The sequence below is a fragment of the Mus caroli genome, chromosome 8 (genome assembly GCF_900094665.2).
Source record: "Mus caroli chromosome 8, CAROLI_EIJ_v1.1, whole genome shotgun sequence".
Lineage (NCBI taxonomy): Eukaryota > Metazoa > Chordata > Mammalia > Rodentia > Muridae > Mus > Mus caroli.
In genome coordinates, this window is record NC_034577.1 from 108,872,224 (window position 1) to 108,893,229 (window position 21,006).

A 21,006-nucleotide genomic window follows, 5' to 3' on the forward strand; every position below is an offset into this window, starting at 1 on the left:
CCAAGGTATCATTGAGAAGAGTGTTGTTCAGTTTCCACGTGAAGGTTGGCTTTCTATTATTTATTTTGTTATTGAAGATCAGCCTTAGTCCATGCACCTACAAATTCTTAAAAGGTGAGTGAGGTTAAGTTTCACCTTCAACTCAGGGTGCGAGGGAAGCCACGGCAAGTAGAGATGTGCAAGGACTCCAGGAATCTTGGGACTTGAGCCAGAGAGTCCCGTGACTAGGAGTTTGAGCCAATCTTAAATGGCAAATCGGAGGAACCCCAGCAGATCGTCTAGGTTCTAAATATGTAAAATATGATCTAGCCACATACGCTACTTTGTAATATGCTTTTCTTGCTTTAAAAATATGGCCAACATTTTCTCAGGTCATTAAATATTCTTCAACAATTGCGCTTTTTTTTTTTTTTTTTTTTTTATGGCCGCACAGCCGTCCATCAAATGAAAGTACTGCTGTTTATATAACGAATCCCTTATGGCAATCCACTGGGGCTGTTTCTACACTATACATATGATAAATACCACTGAGATGAACAACTTCTGTGATAAATCCCCATGAACATCTTTGATTATTTTCAAATGAGCTCATTTTAAATAACCATGAGCCGTGAATTGATGATTTGCAATAACAATTTCTGCTCACTGTTTTCTTTATGAATGAAAACTTCTCCTTCAGGCAGAAATAAAAAAAAAAATGGGCGAAAAGTTCTGGGAACATCTGGCTTATGGTCTGATACAGTTTTGGTATTCAGCTGGGCTCCCAAATTTTGAAAAGTCTTATCTCTAATCATTTCACATCAGGTTTCATCTTCCTTCGGGAGACACAGGCATGATGCTTCCTAGTGGCCTGGGGCCGCAGCTACCAGAGAAAAGCAGGCTCGAGGTTTGGTTTCCCTCAATGCAGCAATATTTCCTCAGTGTGCAGGAGCAGGAGTTTTTGTTGAAACAGAAAGGACTCCTGAGATAAAAGATGCTTTTGAAATGGTGGCATCCTTTGACCCGGACCATAAGATAAGGTACTTGTTTGTGTTGTGTTGGTTACTATCTTATCTCTGTGAAAAACATTACAGGGAGAAGGGAAAGGAGGGATGGAGGAAAAGCCAAGCAATCAAAGGAAAGAAAGAAGGGAGAAGGGAGGGAGGGACAAAGGGAGAGAGGGAAAGGGGAAGAAATGGAGGGAGGGAGGAAGGAAGAGAGGGGGCAGGAAGGATGGACAAAGGGAGGGATGGAGGGAGGGAGGAAAGGAGGAAGAGAGGGAGGGAGGAAGGAAGGGAGGGAAGGAAGGAGGAAGAGATGATAGAGGAAGGAGGGAGGGAGGGAGGAAGAAAGGGAGGCAGGAAGGGCTCATTCTGGCTCATTGTGTGAGGATAAAGTCTGTCATGATGGTGAAGCCATGGCCACAATCACATCAGAAGGAGAGAGAGAAAGAGAGAGAGAGAGAGAGAGAGAGAGAGAGAGAGAGAGAGAGAATGCTGGTGCTCATCTCTCTCCTTTTTATTCAGTCTAGGCCTCCGTCTCATGGAATGATGTCACCTCCCTTAGGATGGGTCTTCCCTTATCAACTCATCCTTACCAGAAACATCTTCATAGATAAACAGGATGAGATTCCAAAGCCAGTGAAGTTGAGCCATCCTGATGCTATTGTCTCAATCGTTGCTATGTAGGCTGGGGCTCACAGCATGGAGTGAGGTCATAGTGTCGATCAAGTAGCAGAAATGGAAGCTTACAGAACTTGAACCCACCATGGTATATGCCAGTGAGGGCCGCCGTTATCTCTGCAGTTTTGAGCACTGGTGATACGTCAGATCACAGCTTACGGTGTCATTACGTATGCCAGCATTCAGTTTTGTCAAGTTTGTCAGGTTGTCAAGGCAGCAGTGACACTGGGCAGTGGTCTCCTATTCCTGTGATTTCATATATCCAAAGGTATTTGGGGGCTATAGAGATAGCTTAGTGGGTGAATTCTTACTGTTCGACAATGAGGATCTTAATTCAAGCCCTTAAGTTCGGTGTGAAAACTCAGACGTGGCTAACCTGCACACACAACCCCAGCACTGTAGGAGGTGGGGACAGAAGGATCTGCCTGCCTTGCTGGCTGCCAGGTTCACCGAGAGACCCTGTCTCAAAGGAATACGGTAGAGAGGGGTAGAACAGAACATCTAATGTCTTAATGTCTTCTGGCTACTGAATGTTACACACACATCCACAGGGGGAGGGGAGAGAGAGAGAGAGAGAGAGAGAGAGAGAGAGAATGAATGAGTTTCATGTCAAAATGAGGAGGAAAGCTATAAGCTCTGAAGACCATCATTGTAATAAAGTCAATGCTGTCTTAGAGAAACCCAGGACAATGCCCTGAGCAATATCTTCATCTTTCCAGGGGCCAGTGAAAAATAGAGCCTGTGACCAGAACTTCCAAGATGGAGAAGTCACTGTCCCTTTTCAGTGGCCACAACCCATTGACATCTCTGCCTGGACAAATGGCTGCTCCGGCATGGTGTGGGACACAGAAGGAGCTTCTAATCTACTTCTCTGTCCCCATCACAGGAAAAGGCTAGCAAGATGTCCAGCCCATCTCCTTCCTCCATCCTGGGTAGAATTCTAATTCTCTCCTCACGTTCTTGGAAGGAGAGACCGTGGATATAAAATTCAAAAACCACAAGGTGGAGACTAAGAAGCATCTGAACATGCAGGCAGAACATGTGTGTGTGTGTGTGTGAGTGTGTGTGAGTGTGTGTGAGTGTTTGTGAGTGTTTGTGTGTGTGTGTGAGAGAGAGAGTATGCGTGTGTGTGTGTGTGTAAGAGAGAGTATGAGTGTGTGAGTGTGTGTGAGTGTGTGTGAGTATGTGTGAGTGTGTGAGAGTGTGTATGAGTGAGTGTAGGTGTGTATGTGTGCGAGTATGTGTGTGAGTATGTGTGAGTGTGTGTATGTGTGTGTGAGTGTGAAGGTGTGATAGTGTGAGTGTGTATGAGTGAGTGTGAGTGTGTATGTGTGTGAGTATGTGTGGGTGTGTGTTGCTGTCCTCTTGTACTCACATGAAGTGGCAGCAGGTAGGTGACAAAGCCTTGTTGGTCTCCACATGGCTAAGTCAGAATAGAACTGGAGGTCTTCAGGCTGGTCTTCCACCAATACCTCTGTGCTGACTGGTGACATCGGTGTAGCACTGCCGCCTTGCTCTCTCACATACTTGAGCAAGGAGGGACTATGATTACACAACCTTCGGCCTACAATGGGGCCTCAGTAAACCTCCTGATGGAAAAGGCAGGGGATTAAAAGCTGATGAACTGGTGAACAGAATTGCAGAGCCTTGTCCCACCCCTTCACCATGGCTTTACTTTTGGGTTAACAGAAATATTCAGCGCACAGAGGCAAAGTTCACATGCGTGGTCTCCACCCAAAGCAGTTGCCATTCACATGAAGAGGATGCAAGTCGGGGTGATGTTTGCATTGGATCTGACTCTCCAGGAAAGATGATGTTTCTGAAGTTAGAAGTCATCTACTGGGGCCCGAGCTAGACCCTTACTAAATGTTTAACCATCTCTGGAACATGAGTTCCATCTTCCCGGCAGGATCAAAGTTGAGTTCAGGTTCCCAGGCCCCAGAACCAACTCCTAGCCCACTTGTTCAGATGCTTCATGCTGGTCTGTTAGCCAGTGAAGGCTGTAAAGAGGGGTGATGCTGTGATCCCGTCATCTATGTTAAGGCACACAGCTCGTATGTGTGCTGCTCATCTTGACTTAATTGACTGTGTGTGGCTTGCCCTCTCCTTGTTCCCTGACCATTCTAAATTCCAGGGCAGCATCCAGGAGGGGACCTGAATGCAAAAGCTGATTCAGGAACCTGAAACCAGGTGACCTGGAAAAGGCCCAGTCACCAATGTTAACTTCCTTGTTTAAAACCCCTTGTGTCAAAATGTGATTGGTTAATGCAACATCCCACCCTGATCCCTCTTGCTTTGTGTTTCCATTCTACTAAAATGTAGCACAATTTCCCTTAGGGGGCGCTGTTCAGATCCCGAACTGAGTGCCTCTCTGAGCGCTCAGAAAATAAAGCTTTCATTTTAAAGCTTCCACGTCTGAAGTGAGTTTTCTCGGCTTCCACCCTGAACCCAACAGTCTCAAGTGACAAACATAAACATACATCTAATCCCGCCACCCACACATACACACCTCTAGCACCCAGGTTATGTACCGATAGTCATTGTCTCTATGAGTGTAATCACACTTGTCACTTCTGGGTTCTTCGGTCACCTCACTCCAGTGTTGACTTCAGATTCAAGCAGGTGGCATCTGATTGTGTATCCTGGAGTCCTTGGGTCCTGTTGTGGAGCCTTGGGACCACCTTAGTTGGGAGGGAAGCCCCGGTTTTTGGTGCTTACGCTTCTCCCCCCAGCTTCAATACAAACACCCACGTTCTCCTCCCCATCCCTGCTGTCCCCAGTTGAACGAGAGTATCCACATCCATGGTTTTAAAAGTCAGGGAGAAGCCCCAAGTGATAGGGTGGACAGGCAGAGATGGAATGAGAAGTGCGGTGCAATGAGTAGTGCAGAAAGTGACTGGTCCCCAGAGATACTTTCCTGTTCAGATGTCCCCTCTCACATCCACAAGCGCCGGCCCACACAGCATCCTCATCTCACTAGGATCATAGGGGATTTCTTTATTCAGCTACTTAGTTAAAATCCAGGAAAATTATCACCTCAAATCACAGCAAAGATTCCTAGGAGGAATAGACAGACAGATGTCGGAAAACTAGAAAGTGACCGTATAAATGGTCACCAACCTTAAAGAAAGGACACCTCCTGTCTCAGTCAGGGTTTCTCTTCTTGCACAAACATCATGATCAAGAAGCAAGTTGGGGAGGAAAGGGTTTATTCAGCTTACATTTCCACACTGCTGTTGATCACCAAAGGAAGTCAGGACTGGAACTCAAGCAGGTCTGGAAGCAGGAGCTGATGCAGAGGCCATGGAGGGATGCTGCTTACTGGCTTGCTTCCCCTGGCTTGCTCAGCTTGCTGTCTTATAGAACCCAAGACTACCATCCCAGGGATGGTGCCAACTACAAGGGGCCTTTCCCCCTTGATCACTAATTGAGAAAATGCCTTAGAGCTGGATCTCATGGAGGCATTTCCTCAACTGAAGCTCCTTTCTCTGTGATAACTCCAGCTTGTGTCAAGTTGACACACAAAACCAGCCAGTACTCCTCCCCTTATCATAAGTGAATCCCGATTTGGATTTCATCTGCAAACATCCTTGGTACCATGCACACCTCCATAGGTTAGCTTCTGAACACCAGGAGCCCCAGTCTCTCAACTCCTGTCTTTTTTCAGAGAGGAAGAGAAAGAAAGGAAAAATAATCACATATGGACACTATAGGCTGCAGGTGAATCTGGTCCCCACAGATGAGCCCACAGGCACATATTATAGAGGCAATTCCTCATTGAGACTCTCTCTTCCCAGACATTAATTAGGTTTGGGTTGAGTGAGGACCTGAGTTTGGATCCCTGGGATCCACACAAAGCCAGATGAGGTGGTGCATATGTGTAACTCTGGTTCTTCTACTGAGAAATGGGAAGTAGAGAATTTCTAGAAGTTCTTGGGCTAGCCAGCCTAGAGTACATGTCAGATGAACAACAAGTAGACTGTGTCTCCAACAAGGTAGAAGGTGAGAATTGACATTGGAGGTTGCCCTCTGACCTTTACTTTTATGTTGTAGCTCATATCCACCAGCACTTACATACATGAACACGTGTACATACAAACACATGCATGTGCACAATACACACACACACACACATATATATATATGTATATATACATGCATGCCTGCACACACATACACAGATACCTGCACACACATATACATGCACACATATACATATACATATACACATATACATGCACACATGTCTGCATGCACACACATACACACATATACATACACACATATATACACACATGCCCACACACAGATTTTCAAATGAGCTTGTGAAACAAAGCAAATTCAAGTATTTTAAAGTTTTCCTCAAAAAGCATAAAAATGCTGCAAGAGATCAATTGCCAACTGGGAATTCTATACCCAGTGAAAATATCCTTCAGCAGAGAAGACGAATTGTCATTTTCAGCAAAACAAAAACTGAGCAGTTTAATCTCCAAGGCCTAACCTTAAGGAAACACAAAGGGAAAGTGGTTTTGACAATGAGCTTGGAGACAAACAAGGAAATGAAAGGCAATAAGAAGCAATCATTTGATAGGAAAGTAACAATTGTTGGCTGTATACAAAGAAAGACAATAAAACCAAACAGATTTGATGTATCTGGATAATTAGAACTAGTGACACAGTGGCATGTGAGAATGGCTTGGTGATGGAATGCCTGTCCTGAATCCCCCAATGAGGGTCTAGGGGTTTGGCTCAGCAGAAGGGTATTTCCAGAGCCTGAGTAAGGCTCTGGACTCTATTCCTAGTACAGTACAGAACAGCAACAAAGAATGAACCTGTCTTCTCTGACTGGTGTGTGTGTGTGTGTGTGTGTGTGTGTGTGTGTGTGTGTGTGTGTGTGTGTGTGTGTGTGTGTGTATGTGTGTATGTGCTTTATCAGATCTTCTTCATTATTAATACACAAAAAGAAAGAAGAATTTTTCTGTGTTGGTGTGTTGTGCTGGCAGGTGTGGAGAGGGAAGTTAGTGCTCAGCACCTGCTGGGCCAGTGCTGTTTTGCTGGTCAGCACTCCCATGGCTTCTAAATGTCCAAAGGTCCTGTCTTATCTAGGAATGGAAGAAGCAAACCAGGTCATGATGAACTTTGACAAGCTTCTCCACAATCATTAAAAGAAGTGCAAATAACTCAGAAATGTCAACATAATGAGAGAAGTGAGTGGAACATAGAAAAAAAAAAACTCATGCAAGGGAAGGCCAGAAAGAAGAAAAGTCATAGCAAATGTTCAAACAGACAGTGGATTTAAATTAAATACACTGCTATTTACATTAAGTGTAAAGGAATCAATTCAGTGCAAAGACCATTATCATTTTTTTAAAAAATATTTTATTTTAATTTGTGAATGATTGTGTGTGTGTGTGTGTGTGTGTGTGTGTGTGTGCGTGTGTGTGTGTGTACACATGTGTGTGGGTGCCTGCAGAAGAAGATTTTGGATCCCCTGGAGCTGGAGCTACAGGTGGTCGTGAGCTGCCTAATGTGGGTGTTGAGGATTTAACTTGGATCCATAAGAGCAGCAAATGCTCTTAACCACTGGACCATTTATTTAGACCCTCAAATTGGATTTCACAAAAATATTTTTGGAGGGGAGGGAGAGAGCACATGGATGCATAATCATTTATCCACCTATATTTTGGACACATTTTTATATGCACTACAGTTTAGAGTAAAAAGTTAAAAATGATATGAAAATACCTATAACACCTGGAGTTTCACTTAGATTTTTTTTTGTGAGTAGTGGTGGGTGTAACATACGTGTGTCTATGTGTCTTTTGTGTGTGTATGCATGTGCACGTAAGGATGCACAAGCATCTATGTACACATGTACATGGAGGTCAGAGACCAGTGTTCAGGTCTTCTTCAATCATTCTCTACATTATTTTGTATGGAAATGTCTCTCACTGAGCCTAGAGCTCATTAATTTGGCTGGACTGACTGACCAGTGAGATGCAGGGATGCACCTATCTCTGCCTACCCAGTGCAGGAATTACAATCACATGGTTTTAGGTCAGTTCTGGAGATCTGGACTCAGGTCCTCGTGCTTGTGTGGCCAGCTCTTTGCTGTTGGAGCATCCCTCTCCTGTTATTCCTCACTGTGTAGAATAAAGAATTATGCAAAATATGATATTTGTAAAATTATCGTTGAACATGCGAAATATTCATCATCCCCTGGGTGTTCAGAAGGCACGTGTTCTCAGCAACATTGCCCTCAGATTTCTGAGATTATGTTCTGTCCCGTACCAACCTGTCCTTGTGTTAACCATTGGGTCAGGATCACAGTGATATATACGCATGCTATGCTCGGTGAATTACCATGTGCCACTCACTGTATCAAATGCTACCCAGCGCCTGTAGCATCATTATCTCAGTGGTGTTGGGACTTTGGGGCATGTGGTTTCCTGAGAAACTCAACTCCAGAGCAAATCTATTCTACCTTGTCTAAGGGACATTTGGGAGGATGAAGGGCGTCATCTGCTTGGACCAGCTGCTGTGTTCCAGCCTCTGGAAGATGTCTGTATGTGGCTCCCAAAGGGGAAAGGAAAACAAGTGCCCAGATCAAGTGCACCAGAGGGAACTCTGTTTTGTCCAGAGTCACCTGACAGTAACGAAGATAGCCACTTGGTGGGGCTGTTTCAGAGGGAATCCCCACTCTAGAAGGGAAGTCACTTCTGCACACTGCCATCCACACCCGAGAGTCCTGGATACTAACCAACTGTACATTTGCAGATTCTTAGTGTTTTTGTTTGTTTGTTTGTTGTTGCTCAGTTTGGGAAATCCTCTCCTTTGGTAACTGTGATGGTTAAGTTCCATTGTCAACTCTGACAACTGTGGAAACACACTTCTGGATGTGTCTATGAAGGTGTGTCCAGGGAGGTTTAGCTAAGGTGGCGAGGCCCATCCTGAATGTGGGCTGTATTATCTCTGAGCTGGGGTCCCAGACTGAAGAAAAAGGAGAAGGTGATCTGAACATCAGTGCTCATCTCTCTGTGTCCTGGCTGTGGGTGCCATGTAACCAGCTGCCTCACACTTCTGCCGCCATGTCTTCCCCCGCCCACCCCCTCCATGACACACTGTATCCCCTCAAACTGTGAACCAACATAGACAGTTCCTTAAGTTGCCTCTTGTCAGTTATTCTGTCACAAACATGAAAAAAAAAGAAACTAATTATAGTTAAGTTATCGTCTTCAGGAAGTGTCTTTTTAAAAGGCTTCTCCACCCGCAGAAAGGTCACAGGGCACTGACCCTGGGACATCATTAACAAGAATGACGTGACTCATCCATTCCTTTTCCTTGGGAAGATGGACCAAAGCTTGCCAGATATAGGTCACTGACCATGTCTTGAGGGCAGTTCCAGGTTAAAAAAAAAATGGGGACAAACTAGAAATCCTGATGTCACAGGTGAGAAGAGGAAGTCCTGGCTGAGGAGTTGTGTGATCTCAGATAGACTAAGACCCTGACAGTCCCCAGGGAAAGAAAGAATTCTAAGATCAGAGGGACATAAGTTAGGTTTTTGCCTGGTAACTCCACAATGACACAGTGCTCACAGCACTGGGGGCTTGTCCTTGACCTCGGGAATCACTTTCTAGAGCAGCAAATCTCAGCCTTCCAAATGCTGAGTGAGAGACCCTTTAACATAGTTCCTCTTACTGTGGTGACCTCCAACCATAAAATTATTTTCGTTGCTAGTTCATGACTGTAATTTACTACTGCTGTAAATCATAATGTAAATATGTAAATATCTGTGTTTTCTGGTGGTCCCCGTGAAAGGGCCATTTCATCCCCAAAGGGTCCGAGACCCAGAGGTTGAGAACCCCTGCTCTGATAGAAGAGACAGAAGAACATTTCTCAGAATAAACAAACCAGTCCAGAATTGTTAACTGACAGAAAGGATGGGACTCGGGTGGGGTCTGAGCAGGTGACCCTCGAGCTGACCTCATGGGAAGGGTGCCAAGGGAAGACTTGGGTGACAAAGTGAGTGGAGAAACAAGGAAACAAGAAGAGGCTGGGAAAGGCATCTCCGCTGCCCAGCAGTAAGGGCTGAGAGGAGGTGAGCCTCTGAATGAGCGAGGGAAAGCGGCCTCTGTTCATAACTGTAGACCAGAGCCAGGCTTGGTGGAAGAATCAGGTCAGTCCTTCGCTTTTCGGAAGATCCCTATGGGAGAGGACCATTCTATCGAGTAGGAAAGAGTCTAGAATGGTAGGCAACCTGCTCAAACCTTTAAATGGTGGGGCCATTGTACAGCTCCCCCCCCTTTTCATCTTAGGTTGAGAAATATCTCTGCTTCAATTTCTGTGTTGTACCAAGTCAGCTTTCCCCTGTTGTGTGAGCCACCCAAAGAAAAAGAGTCGCCTGGTCTCAGTTGAGTATGAGCCTGTCGGGAAACCCACACAAGCATGTTTGGTCCCCCTCTGATACAGAAGTCACAGTGCTAACGTCCTGACAAAAGAACCAAAGCTAGCCCCGTATGCCCACATGGGACTGTCCCCCAACCCATCCTAATGCTGTCTGTGCAGTCAGCATTAGGATGGGATGGGATCTGTGGGTGAGAGAGAACATGCTTAGAGCTGCTCAAGAATTCCACAGTCCCCCTGCCCTAAGCTTGCGGGGATGGAGCCAAGTGTCCATGAGGCTGGCTGGGATTGGAGGTAACTTGCTACCACCCCATTCAGGTCTCCTATACATGCTCTGTCGACTCTCAAAATGCTCCCACCCCACAGTGTAGCTCACAGATTCCGGCTTCTTAGCCTGTTTCCCTTGGTTCTTGAACTAGCCTGGGCCTGGGGCTGTCCTACCTCATCCTCCCTTGACAGCTGCACTGCCCTAGACTTATACTTGAGCTGGAGGCTGGTTTCCCTGACTCCCCATCCAAGGCCCCACTGGTCTTCCGACAGCCTGTGCCACCACTGTGTTAGGACCTGAGCAAACCCTGCTTCCCTCTATGTCTGGAGGGCCAGACTCCTCCCACCACCTCTGTCTCTCTGTGCACCTTTGCTCTAGAACAAGTCTGTAGTCGGAGGGGCCCTGGGTTCTACCAGACCTCCTGCTTAGTGTCCTCGTTCATTTAAACATGCAACCCTGTAGCCTTTCTGAGACCCCATCGAGGGTTCCAGGTGGGGCACAGTGTATGGACAGGTAAAGAGACAGCATCCCCCAGCCAAGATGACCTCATCCTTAACAAGTGTGGGAACTGAAGTGGGTTTAAAATGAGCCATCTGAACACAAAGTGAGAGCTCCTCTCTCTCCAGTTTTCTCAGTGTCTAGCCTTTATTAGAATCCTGCTCCATCCTAGGCAGACACCAATAAACACCACATCCATCAAATCCCGTGGGAGCTCCCCTTGGGTGTCAGTATTGGAACTGGTGGTCTGAGTGTGTGTGTGTGTCTCACATGCACACATGTGCAAGTGTGTGTTCGCGCTCATGGTATATAATACCCAGATACCTATATATAGGAACTGAACTATCTCCCCAGTTTTTACAGAAGGGCTCTTGAGCTGGTGAGTCACAGGTGTGTGGATTCAGATTCCTTGCTCTTGGATAAAGTACAGCCTCTCCCAGCCTGAATTTTCTAGTTTACAAGCTGACTCTAACAAAGGATTGTGTAAGATGCAAGCTGGGCAAAAGGAGGAACTAGCACAGGAGGGGTTGCTTTTCTGTGTTTGACCTAAAGCAGGCAGTGGGTGGTTCAAAGGGCAATGCCGGGGATTGACACCCTGCTGCGTTTCGGCTCCTAATCTCTCTAGTCTCAGACTGATTGCCTCTCGCTATTGCCACACGAATAGAAATGTTGTAAGGACATCCCATTCGGAGACTGAGTCCTACTATCCAGAACAGAGCCTCCAACAGGGTAGACTGAGTCAGAATTGAGCAGAGCACTGGTTCTGACAGCTTCTCTCAGTCTGATTGTCATTGCTATGGTCTCTCCCTGGCACAACTGTCCTCTGGGAAGACACAGGCACCTCCCATCTGCCTCTAAGGTGAGCCTTCTTTTGGCTCATTGAGCCCTTAACCTGTCTCCGTTGGCAGTAGTCCTCCAGATGCAGGCCAGATCGGGGATGCTCTCTTCTTAGAATCCACTTTCCAAGCTTCACTGATTACTTGGATAACACACACACACACCCCCACACACACACACTCACACCCACACATACAGATACACTCGGAGTTAGCAAAAGAACTCAACCAACACAGAGAGGGCACATCCAAAGGAGATTGTCTTCTTGTGATTCCAAGTCTGTCAATCATTATTTGAGTAAACATCTGTCAGGTGGGAGGGTGCGTGTGCACGTGCGTGTATGTGTGTATGTGTAAGTGTGTGTATGTCTGTATGTCTGTATGTGTGTGTATAATTGTGTGTGTATTATGTCTGTGTGTTATGATGTGTGTGTGTGTATCTATTTGTGTGTATGTGCATGTGTGTATGTCTGTATGTCTGTGTAGGTGTGTGTATGTGTGTGTGTGTGTGTGTGTGTGTGTGTACGTGTGTGTACGTGTGCTCATGTGTAAGTGTTGAGTGCCTTAGGGGAATGAGCAGGTATTTATATCACAGTGCACAGTTTAAATTACCTCCTGGGAGTAATCTTCCCTATCACTACCTTTAACATGCTTGTTCAAAGGGTGCGGGGGCTGTCGTCCCCCCCCCCTGCCTCTCCCTTCATATAAGCCTGGGCTGCCTCCAGCCAGCTTCTGCACTCACAGTATTCACTGGCCCAGAGCAAGTGAAGGCCAGTGGAGAATGAGCCCGTTTGCCTCTGAGTCAGCATGGCTCTGCTTGGCTGCCGCTGCAGTGCTGGGGGGCACGCTTCTCTGCAGATGCCGGAGTGGCGGGCAGCTGCGGAGCCAGGCGGTGTGTCTTGCTGGCCTCTGGGGAGGTGCCTGCCTGCTCAGTCTGTCCCTCCTCTGCACCTTGTTCCTCTTATCGGTGGCCTGCTTCCTTCTTCTGTATATGAGTTCATCTGACCAAGACTTGTTACCTGTGGATCAAAAGGCCGTGCTGGTGACAGGTAAGTGGCCAGCATTCCTGTGATTGTCCTGCGGAGAGGAGTCTGATCCTCTCTGTCCTCAGTGGGGGGACACTGCCAGTTTTGGCTTGAGTGGGAAGTGCTTAGAGTGAATGACAGGCAGCGCATACCCTGCCTTTTTGGGTGTTCTTTGGTTTGGATGTGCTTTGGAAGGAGCCAGTGGTAAGACAAAACGTGACAATTGCTCAGGGCCACAGATCTATACCACGAGTGTGTTAATTTCCTAGGAATAAATATTAATAAGCAAAACAGCATCATTTCACGAGTGTTCTTGTACCAGGAAACACCTGACAGACTTCTTCAGGCTTGGTTGCTATTCTGTTCTGAGGTGACTATTTATCTAGGTCCTAGGCCTGGTCACCCCTCTATGTATGGAAGGAAGGTTGCCAGCCAGCTTTAGCACAATACTGTGTGTCTAGGGACGCCACTGTACTTTGAGCCTTTGCAATTTGCCAGGCTGCTGCCCCGAACCATGAACCACCCTGTTGTCCTGTTTGAACCTTTTCTCTATGTGTCATTAGTGTATTAGTGCTTCTTAATTAGATCAAACTGGCAGTGCGTGCACATGGAGCTAGCTGCTTATTAGCTGAGCTGCCAGCCTCTCACTTCTTCTGCGTGCTATTCTGCAGTAAGCGCAGGGCCAAATTAGATTCCTTGGAGTTGTAAAACGGGTTTGTTTGGTGAAAGCTGCAACTAGAATTCCCTCAAGTGATCCTAACCCAGAAAGACCTGGAAAGAAGAGGAAAGGCCATCGGCAGCGTCACCTTGTGAGGAGGGTGTCACCCCTGCATAAGGAAGTCGTGGCCTGGGGCTGGGGCCCCTGGCTGTGGTCAGCAGAGGACTCAGTGACTGATGAATCACGGAGAAACAGGCTTGAAACTTTTCTTTCTATTTTTTACCTTAAATCCAGTAACAAAAATTCTTCCTGTGAGCACGGTTTGGTTCTGGCTGGGGTGTGGAAGGGCAGGACATCAGCGTCTCTGAGTTTAAGATCCAACAGTGAAGTCGAGTAGTTAGTGTATTTCCCAGTTGTACGAAAGAACACAGAACCATTAAGTACACTTCGGTCTCTGTCTGTCTCTGTCTCTGTCTGAGGATCAAAGGTCGATCCTGGGTGTGTGCCTCAGCCACTCCCCATTTTATCCTTTTGGTGGTATTTCTCCCCCACCCTGGAGCTCCTCGAGTGGCTAGCCTGGCTTGCAAGCAACCTCCAGCGATCCTCTTGGTTTTGGCTCCTCAGTGAGGAGCTGACAGCATTTCCCACAGTGCCCAGCTTTTTCCGTGGGTGCCACGGATCTGAACGTGGGCTCTCATGCTTACACAAGTCCCTCCCTCCCTGAGCTATCCCCAGCCTCAGAAACTCTGGAAATCAATGAGGTATGGCATCCTGCCCATCACAGAATTTCCAGGAAATGCAGACACTCGGGAGATCAATTCAAGGTTTAACACTTTTTCAGTTGACCTCTGAGAAGGACCGATTCCAGCAGATCCCAAGATAGAGGAGAAAGCAGGACTCTGCTCCCCACTTATTTGGTCTCGTCAACACCTAAGTGAGGTGAGCAACACAAGCTCAGGGACTAAGCCCTAAGGGAACTCTTCCGAATGTCAGAGCCGGGCTGGAGACATTTGAGAGGCACTGAAATGCCATTTCCCATCATTTGCACAATGAAAACACAAGGTTGGCATTATTCCTGGGAAGGCTCAAGATCTTTGCTAAAAGTTAGGGTGGAGCCCAGGGATAGAGGAACTTGTCTTGCTTGTGCTAAGGTCCAGAGTTCAATCCCCAACACCACAAGAAAACAAACCAACCACTGCCAATACCAAAGAAAGAGAGAAAGAAAGAGAGAGAGAAAGAGGGAGGGAGGGAGGGAGGGAGGGAGGGAGGAAGGAAGGAAGGAAGGAAGAAAGGAAGAAAGAAAGAAAGAAAGAAAGAAAGAAAGAAAGAAAGAAAGGAAGAAAGAAAGAAAGAAAGGAAGAAAGAAAGAAAGAGAAAAGAAAAGAAAAGGGAAACAAAGCCCAACACCCCCAAGTCCCAATGTACAAACAAACAAACAAACAAACAAAAAGCCAAACCAAACACAAAACCAAAATAAGCTCAAAATGAAATAAAAAAGTTGAAAATAAATTTGTGATACCTGAACTCATTAAATTTTAAAAAAAGATTTATTTTTAACTATCCTCCCCCCCGTGTATGTGTGTGTGTGTTTGTGTGTGTGTGTGAGTGTGTGTGTGTGTGTGTGTGTGAGTGTCTGTGAGAGTGTGTGTGAGTATGTGAGAGTGTGTTTGTGTGTGAGTGTGTGTGTGTGTGTGCACATGCTGAGATCAATAAGCACCTTTGGCAGTCAGTTCTCTCCTTCCACTACATAGGTCCAGGGACTTGAATTGGTGTTTTCAAGTGTGTTTTGCATCTTTACTTGCAGAACCATCTCCCTAGCCCAGGACAATCTACCAAACAAACAAACCAACCAAGAAACCTCCCTGGGTTTAAAAATCACTGTTTTAATGGCTGTGGACGAGGGGAAGAAAGTGACACTGAAGTCACAGACATGGCCGCTTTACTAGAAAACACTCTTCAAGAAATGATGGCATGGGTGGTGGCTGCAAAGATGGCTGGGTGGTTTAGAACCAGAATTCCTGCAGGGGACCTGCGTTTGATACCAGCATTTGTATGGAGCAGTCCACATCTGCCTGTAACTCCATCTTCAGGGGGTGTGATACTCTCTCCTGGGTCCCACAGTCACCTGAACTCACACACACATCCCAGCACACCTACGCATTACTACTACTACTAATAAAACAACAACCAAATTTTAGAAAGAAATAAGATGGCAGGTGGGGATCCAGCTGCATAGTACAGTGTCTGCCTAGCATCCAGAGGCCATTAGTTCAATCTCCAACAGTGCAAAGCAACCAAACTAAACCAACTGAACGGTGTAAAAGAGTAGACAAAAATCTAGAGTGTTTTCAGTCCAATCTTCCTTAAGATAACTGCATTTACAAAGCAGCCCAAATCCATGATAGCTCCTTTGAGTGGAACAATATACAGCCGTGAAGGGTGACAGCAGCAGCAAGAGGGGCGTTTGTGATACGGAAAACTGAGAACAGTACAGGAAAGCACAAGTGAGGTGAGTGTCTGGACCATGTCACATCCTCTTCAGATCTAGCTGGTGGCTGGTGGGAACACTGGTAAAAGATTTCAGAGGGGGTGGGGTGGGGAGGGAAGCATTTTGTAAAAAGTATTCATGTAAATGAAAGAAAGGGACAGATTGTAAGGGAGTTTGCAAACGGCTGGAGTACACAGCTGCTTTGTGTGTGTGTGTGTGTGTGTGTGTGTGTGTGTGTGTGTGTGTGTGTGATGCTTCCATATTTTTCACGCCATAAAAATTTTCAAAAGAGAGTCAAGGCACGGTGGTGGATGGCGGTGGTGGATGGCTGTAATCTCAGCCTGGGTGTTCAAGGGCATCCTTGGATACAGAACAAAAACGAGGTCAGCTACCCAAGGCTCTGTCTCAGATAGACAAACAGAAAAGTTAAAAGAAGTTGGGTCTGGTGTTACAGGCTTGTAAGCTCAACTGTTTGGAGGCAGGAGGATTAAAAGGTTAGTAAAACCTTACCTGGAAATAAAAAGTAGAAAGGAGCTGGGAATGTTGCAGAGGCCCCAGCTTCAATACCTAGTGGCAAACAAAGGAAAGGAAAAGACAAACGCGGACTCTTTAAAGAAATGGATCCGGTCACTTTAGCTTCCATTTGATTACGGTCCTATGGGAAGGACGATTACAAACTGAAGTTTGAAAGAATACCTTCTTCCTCTTTGAGTCATGCCTTGCCTTTCCTTGTGATGTTCAAAGCTGTGTTGCCTCTGAAGCAATCTAATCATGTCAACATGCAGAGAATGTTTGAACCTGTTTGTCTCCAAGGTATCCTGAAACGGTAATGGTCATTCGAGTTTGTAAATGACTGTAAAAATAGTGACGTGATCGGTATGATTGACAAAATAAAATAAAATAAAAACATCTCAAGCACCAGAAGATAGGAAGACATCTGAAAGCCAAATCTACCTCAATTGACTCTGGGATTCTGACAGGAAGGCCCTGAGGCAAGGTTTAGAAAGGTTTCCAAGGAGCAAGGTAAGACTGGGAAAGGGTGAGACCAAAAGAAGAAGTCCTCTGAGGGTCACTTCCGCTTGGCCACCCTGCACAGATGTGAGTCACATCTTGGAGCCGCCCAGACTGGCTAGAAGGAAGCTGTAGTCTTTGACATCACCACACTTGTCAATCATTTGATAAGGGTAGTGTGTCCTCTGCCACTTAGCTTCTGAGCACTTCTGGCTCCAGTGATCACTAGTGACAACTCTAACACCTGGGGACATCCCTCAGACTTGGGGTGCTTGGTGTTGGCTGTGGGGAGAAGACGTGTACCGTGAACCCATGCGCGTGCACACACACACACACACACACACACACACACACACTCACTCCAGGAACATCTCACACAAACATGATTTGGATCATGTGTCTTTGGGCTTCTGTTAGCAGCTTTTGATCTGCTTTCCCACTGGAACTATCACATAGATATACACACAGCAAAATCTCACAGGTTGTTAGGGGTCAGGGGGAGCGTAGAACAGTATCCTGGGCTAATGAGAGGCAGGCATGAGGGGTGGCTAGGAAGAGCAAAAGGAAGGAAAAAAAAAACCCAAACAAACAAAGCAAAAGGAATAGACAGAGAGGGACCAATCTTTTATCTATTAAATGTGTGTGTGTGTGTCTGTGTGTGTGTGTGTGTGTGGTGTTCACATGTATGTGGGGCACATGTGACTGAGGTCAAAGGTCAGCCTAGGATGTCATTCCTCAGTAGTTCTTTACCTTTTAGAAAGATTTGTATCTACCTGGTGTGTGTGTGTGTGTGTGTGTGTGTGTGTGTGTGTGTGTGTGTGTGTGAAGGTTTCTGGCAGAGGGCCGAAGAGGGCATCAGATTCCCTGGAACTAGAGTTAAAAACTGTTGTGAGCCCGCTGACCTAGGTGCTAGGAACCAAACTGGGGTCCTCTGGAAAAGCAGCTCGCTCTTAAGTCTGGCGCCATCTCCCCAGCCCTTCAATAAATATTTACTGAGAATGAAGTGTGGCCCATCTATTTGTTAGGAGCCATGGGGCAGAAGATTTTGAAGGACGTACAGTCGATTGACCTTGGATCTACTTGGGGCTGGGGCTTCCCTCCCTTGTCACGTGAGGCTGTGGTCTTCGGACCCTCCCGGGCTTGGTGGCAGAGATCAAGGCAACTTTGATTTTCACCTTCATGCTCTCTCGGGTCAGACACATCTGCCTTCCTCAACCACCTTGACTGCTCCCTGCTGAGTCTGTGGAACAGAGATGCTTTCAGGTCCTGTGAAGAGACACAGCTGTCCCCAACTGCAGCCATGAGATGAGCATAGGTGGTACCACAGGGGAGTACCCAAGGTGCTTTGCAGAGCCCTCCATGGGGCAGGTTGCAAGTTGTGTGTGTGTATGTGTGTGTGTGTGTGTGTGTGTGTGTGCACACGCATGCAGGAGAGGGAAGCTGGGGAAGGCTTGACAAAGACAAAGAGTCCTTAAGAATCCAAAGTGGCTCATAGAGTAGTCTAAATTGCTTCAGTAAGTCATGTATCCAGCTAGCTTTCCATAAAGCTTTTTATTTTATTTTATTTTACATATTTTTAAATTGAAAATTTTAAAAATTTGATAGACAGCAAGGTGGATCCAGGAGGAGGAGTAGATTTATCTTAAGCAAAGATCTTTATTTTATGCTCCAAATGAAGGGTCCATGGACAGTGACATCTTCTAGGAGTTACTGAATAGTCCAGTGGAGGTTCTAGAAGTTGAATACTTTGGGGTTTGGGCTCTTTTGAACTTAAAAATAGATTACTAAGAGGTGAAACACTGACTGAAGCAAGAATAACAGTCTATGATCAGAGCTTTCTATGTTCTTTTGTGTGCAGTGATGGGAATTGAACCCAGGGCTTCATGCTGGAGAAGAACTCGGCTGCCTGAGCCAAAAGGCTCTTGTGGGGTGTGCAACAATCCCAATTTAAGAACAAATAATGTTCTTGTGTAGCAACTATCCCAGTCTTTACTCAAGGAAATCCTTGTTTACCTAGAAATGTCTTTTGGATACCAATTAAAAATGTTTGTCATGACTGTTCTTAAAAAAAAAAAGAATTTTACTATGCATTATTGTTGTTTCTTTGCGTGTGCGTGTATGTGTGTGTGTGTGTGTGTGTGTATGGGATCGAGGAGTAGTCTTATAGAACCAAATCTACCTAACTGCACTGTATGCTGCCTGAAGGCAGGACCCAGGTCCCTTCTATGTCTGTGCCACCCTTTTCAGAGAGGAGCCCATTAGACCCAACACAATGACAACAAGCCAATGACTGTGAATGAATGGCCCCACCCCGGTGACATGTCCTCCACCCTTTGGTCATAGCGTTGCCCTGTTTGACCACTTGCTTAGGTACTTAGGTACTTATCTACTGGTTCTTCTAGCTGGGGTCACCTGTACAGAAAGGGCAGTGTGACACGGTCTAAATATGGAGGCCCCATTGTTCTGAGGTGATTTAATTGTTGGCTTGTTCCAGACAAGATTTGGTGTGGGCTTGGTCTTACCCAGGTTGTGACATCAATTGAAGCTCTGTTGTCCCTCACGAGGCTCTGAAGATGTCCCATCCAGTTGCTGGGGATATTCTACCTTGTTATGTATGACTTCTGCTCTAGCTCTGCCAACCATATTCTCCTTCCAGGCATGGTTGCCTCTGCCTACCAGGACTCTGCACTTCTCTGTCTTTCCACTTCTCTGCCTCTTGACTCCGAGGTTCTTTCGACTTCCTCTGAGGTAATCTCTGTGGCTCTGTCCTTTGTCCTCTGATTTTCCTGAATTCTCTACCAGGCTATGTCCTCAGGAGCCTGGTCAAGCTGAAGCTCTGTGCACTTAATGCTGTGTCTTCGGAAGTCATATGACCTAATTACACCCCACCCCCGCCCCTGTGACGATCCTTGAAACACAAGGTCCTGCATTGTAACAGCCACATCTATTTGCACTAAGTCTTTCTATCTCCTTATATATCATGTCTCCACAGTCTCCAGAACCTTCTCCATTCTGTCCCATTTTCTCCAACCCATTCCTTTGAGATGGCAATTCAGACTTCTCAGTGTGTGGCCTCTTGGTATGAACTATAAGAACACAGGAAGATGAAACTCACCAGGACCGATGCATGAGTCTCCATGGGAAGCAGTTGTCTTTTTTTTGCTGGGATCCATCCACAGCTTATCTTCCTGCTGAGTGAGTCTTAAGCCAGTGGCGAGGGGCTGACCAGGCAGCTGGATCAAGATGTCAGCCTTGTTCCTGATAGGAGCAGTGGAGGACGTCTCTATGGCATGTGGTGTTAGTGGCAGAGACGGTGCAAGCAGGGTGGAGAAGTCTCAGGTTTTACTCATCCATCTGTGGTTACTTCTTGTATAGGAAACAGGATCTCCCTTCCTTCTATGGATTAAGCAGCTATGAATATATATTACCATCTAAAACAGATCAGACAATTCATAACATATTAGTACCCCTGCCCCCTTTCTAAGTTTCTGCAATCCAGTCGAGCCTTAGACCAAGAAGGGTGAAGGACAGTAGGAGACTGTCTGGGTCACTCATTGATGCTTCTTGCATATTGGTTCCATTTATCTTTGCCCTGATCCATCATCCTCCCACATCCTGGCTGTTACTTAGTTGGCAAGCTCTCTTTCGATAGCTAACTTGTTTCTTCAGGTCTTGGTCCAATCTGAGCTTTTGCTTACGGATGCTTTTCTTAAATGTCCAGGGTTTAGATCCCTGCCTTTGTGCTGTGTCTATCTTTGGTTGTTTTCTTTTTCTTTCTTTTATTTTCCCCCTTTAAAAAAATTAATTATTTTATTTATTTACACCTCAAATGTTGCCTCCTCCAGGTCCTCCATCCCAGAGTTCTTCACTCCATCTCCCCTCCCCTTTGCCTCTGAGAGGATGGCCCCCACTCTGAGAGGATGCCCCCCCCAACCTGAGGCATCCCCCTTCTCTGGAGCATCAAGTCTCTACAGGATTAGACACATCCTCTCCCACTGGAGTCAGACAAAGCAGTCCTCTGCTTCATTTGTTTTTTGTTAATCTTTTTTTAAAAATATATTTTATTACGTATTTTCCTCAATTACATTTCCAATGCTATCCCAAAAGTCCCCCATACCCTCCCCCCTCTCCCCCATTTCCCTACCCACCCATTCCCAT

At 46.2% G+C, this 21,006-nt stretch overlaps 1 protein-coding gene and 1 long non-coding RNA gene across 3 annotated transcripts in view; one reads left to right on the forward strand and one right to left on the reverse strand.

The window, feature by feature from the left end:
- Positions 1-30: 30 nt before the first annotated feature.
- On the reverse strand, positions 31-14,015 carry LOC110299664. Of its 2 annotated transcripts, none has more exons than XR_002378508.2 (5): positions 13,633-14,015; positions 4,193-4,718; positions 3,037-3,250; positions 1,577-2,187; positions 31-961 (listed from the first exon to the last, which is right to left on the reverse strand). It is a non-coding gene; the product is annotated as an uncharacterized LOC110299664 (long non-coding RNA). The 2 variants fall into 2 exon arrangements; XR_002378507.2 differs by having other exon boundaries at positions 4,171-4,718.
- Positions 12,284-21,006, forward strand: part of Hsd17b2 (hydroxysteroid 17-beta dehydrogenase 2) — a 60,931-nt gene continuing 52,208 nt past the window's right edge. Inside the window, exon 1 of the mRNA XM_021169405.2 lies at positions 12,284-12,715. Coding sequence (XP_021025064.1) covers positions 12,448-12,715 — 268 coding nt within the window. The 5' untranslated portion in view covers positions 12,284-12,447. The remainder of the gene's footprint in view (positions 12,716-21,006) is intronic.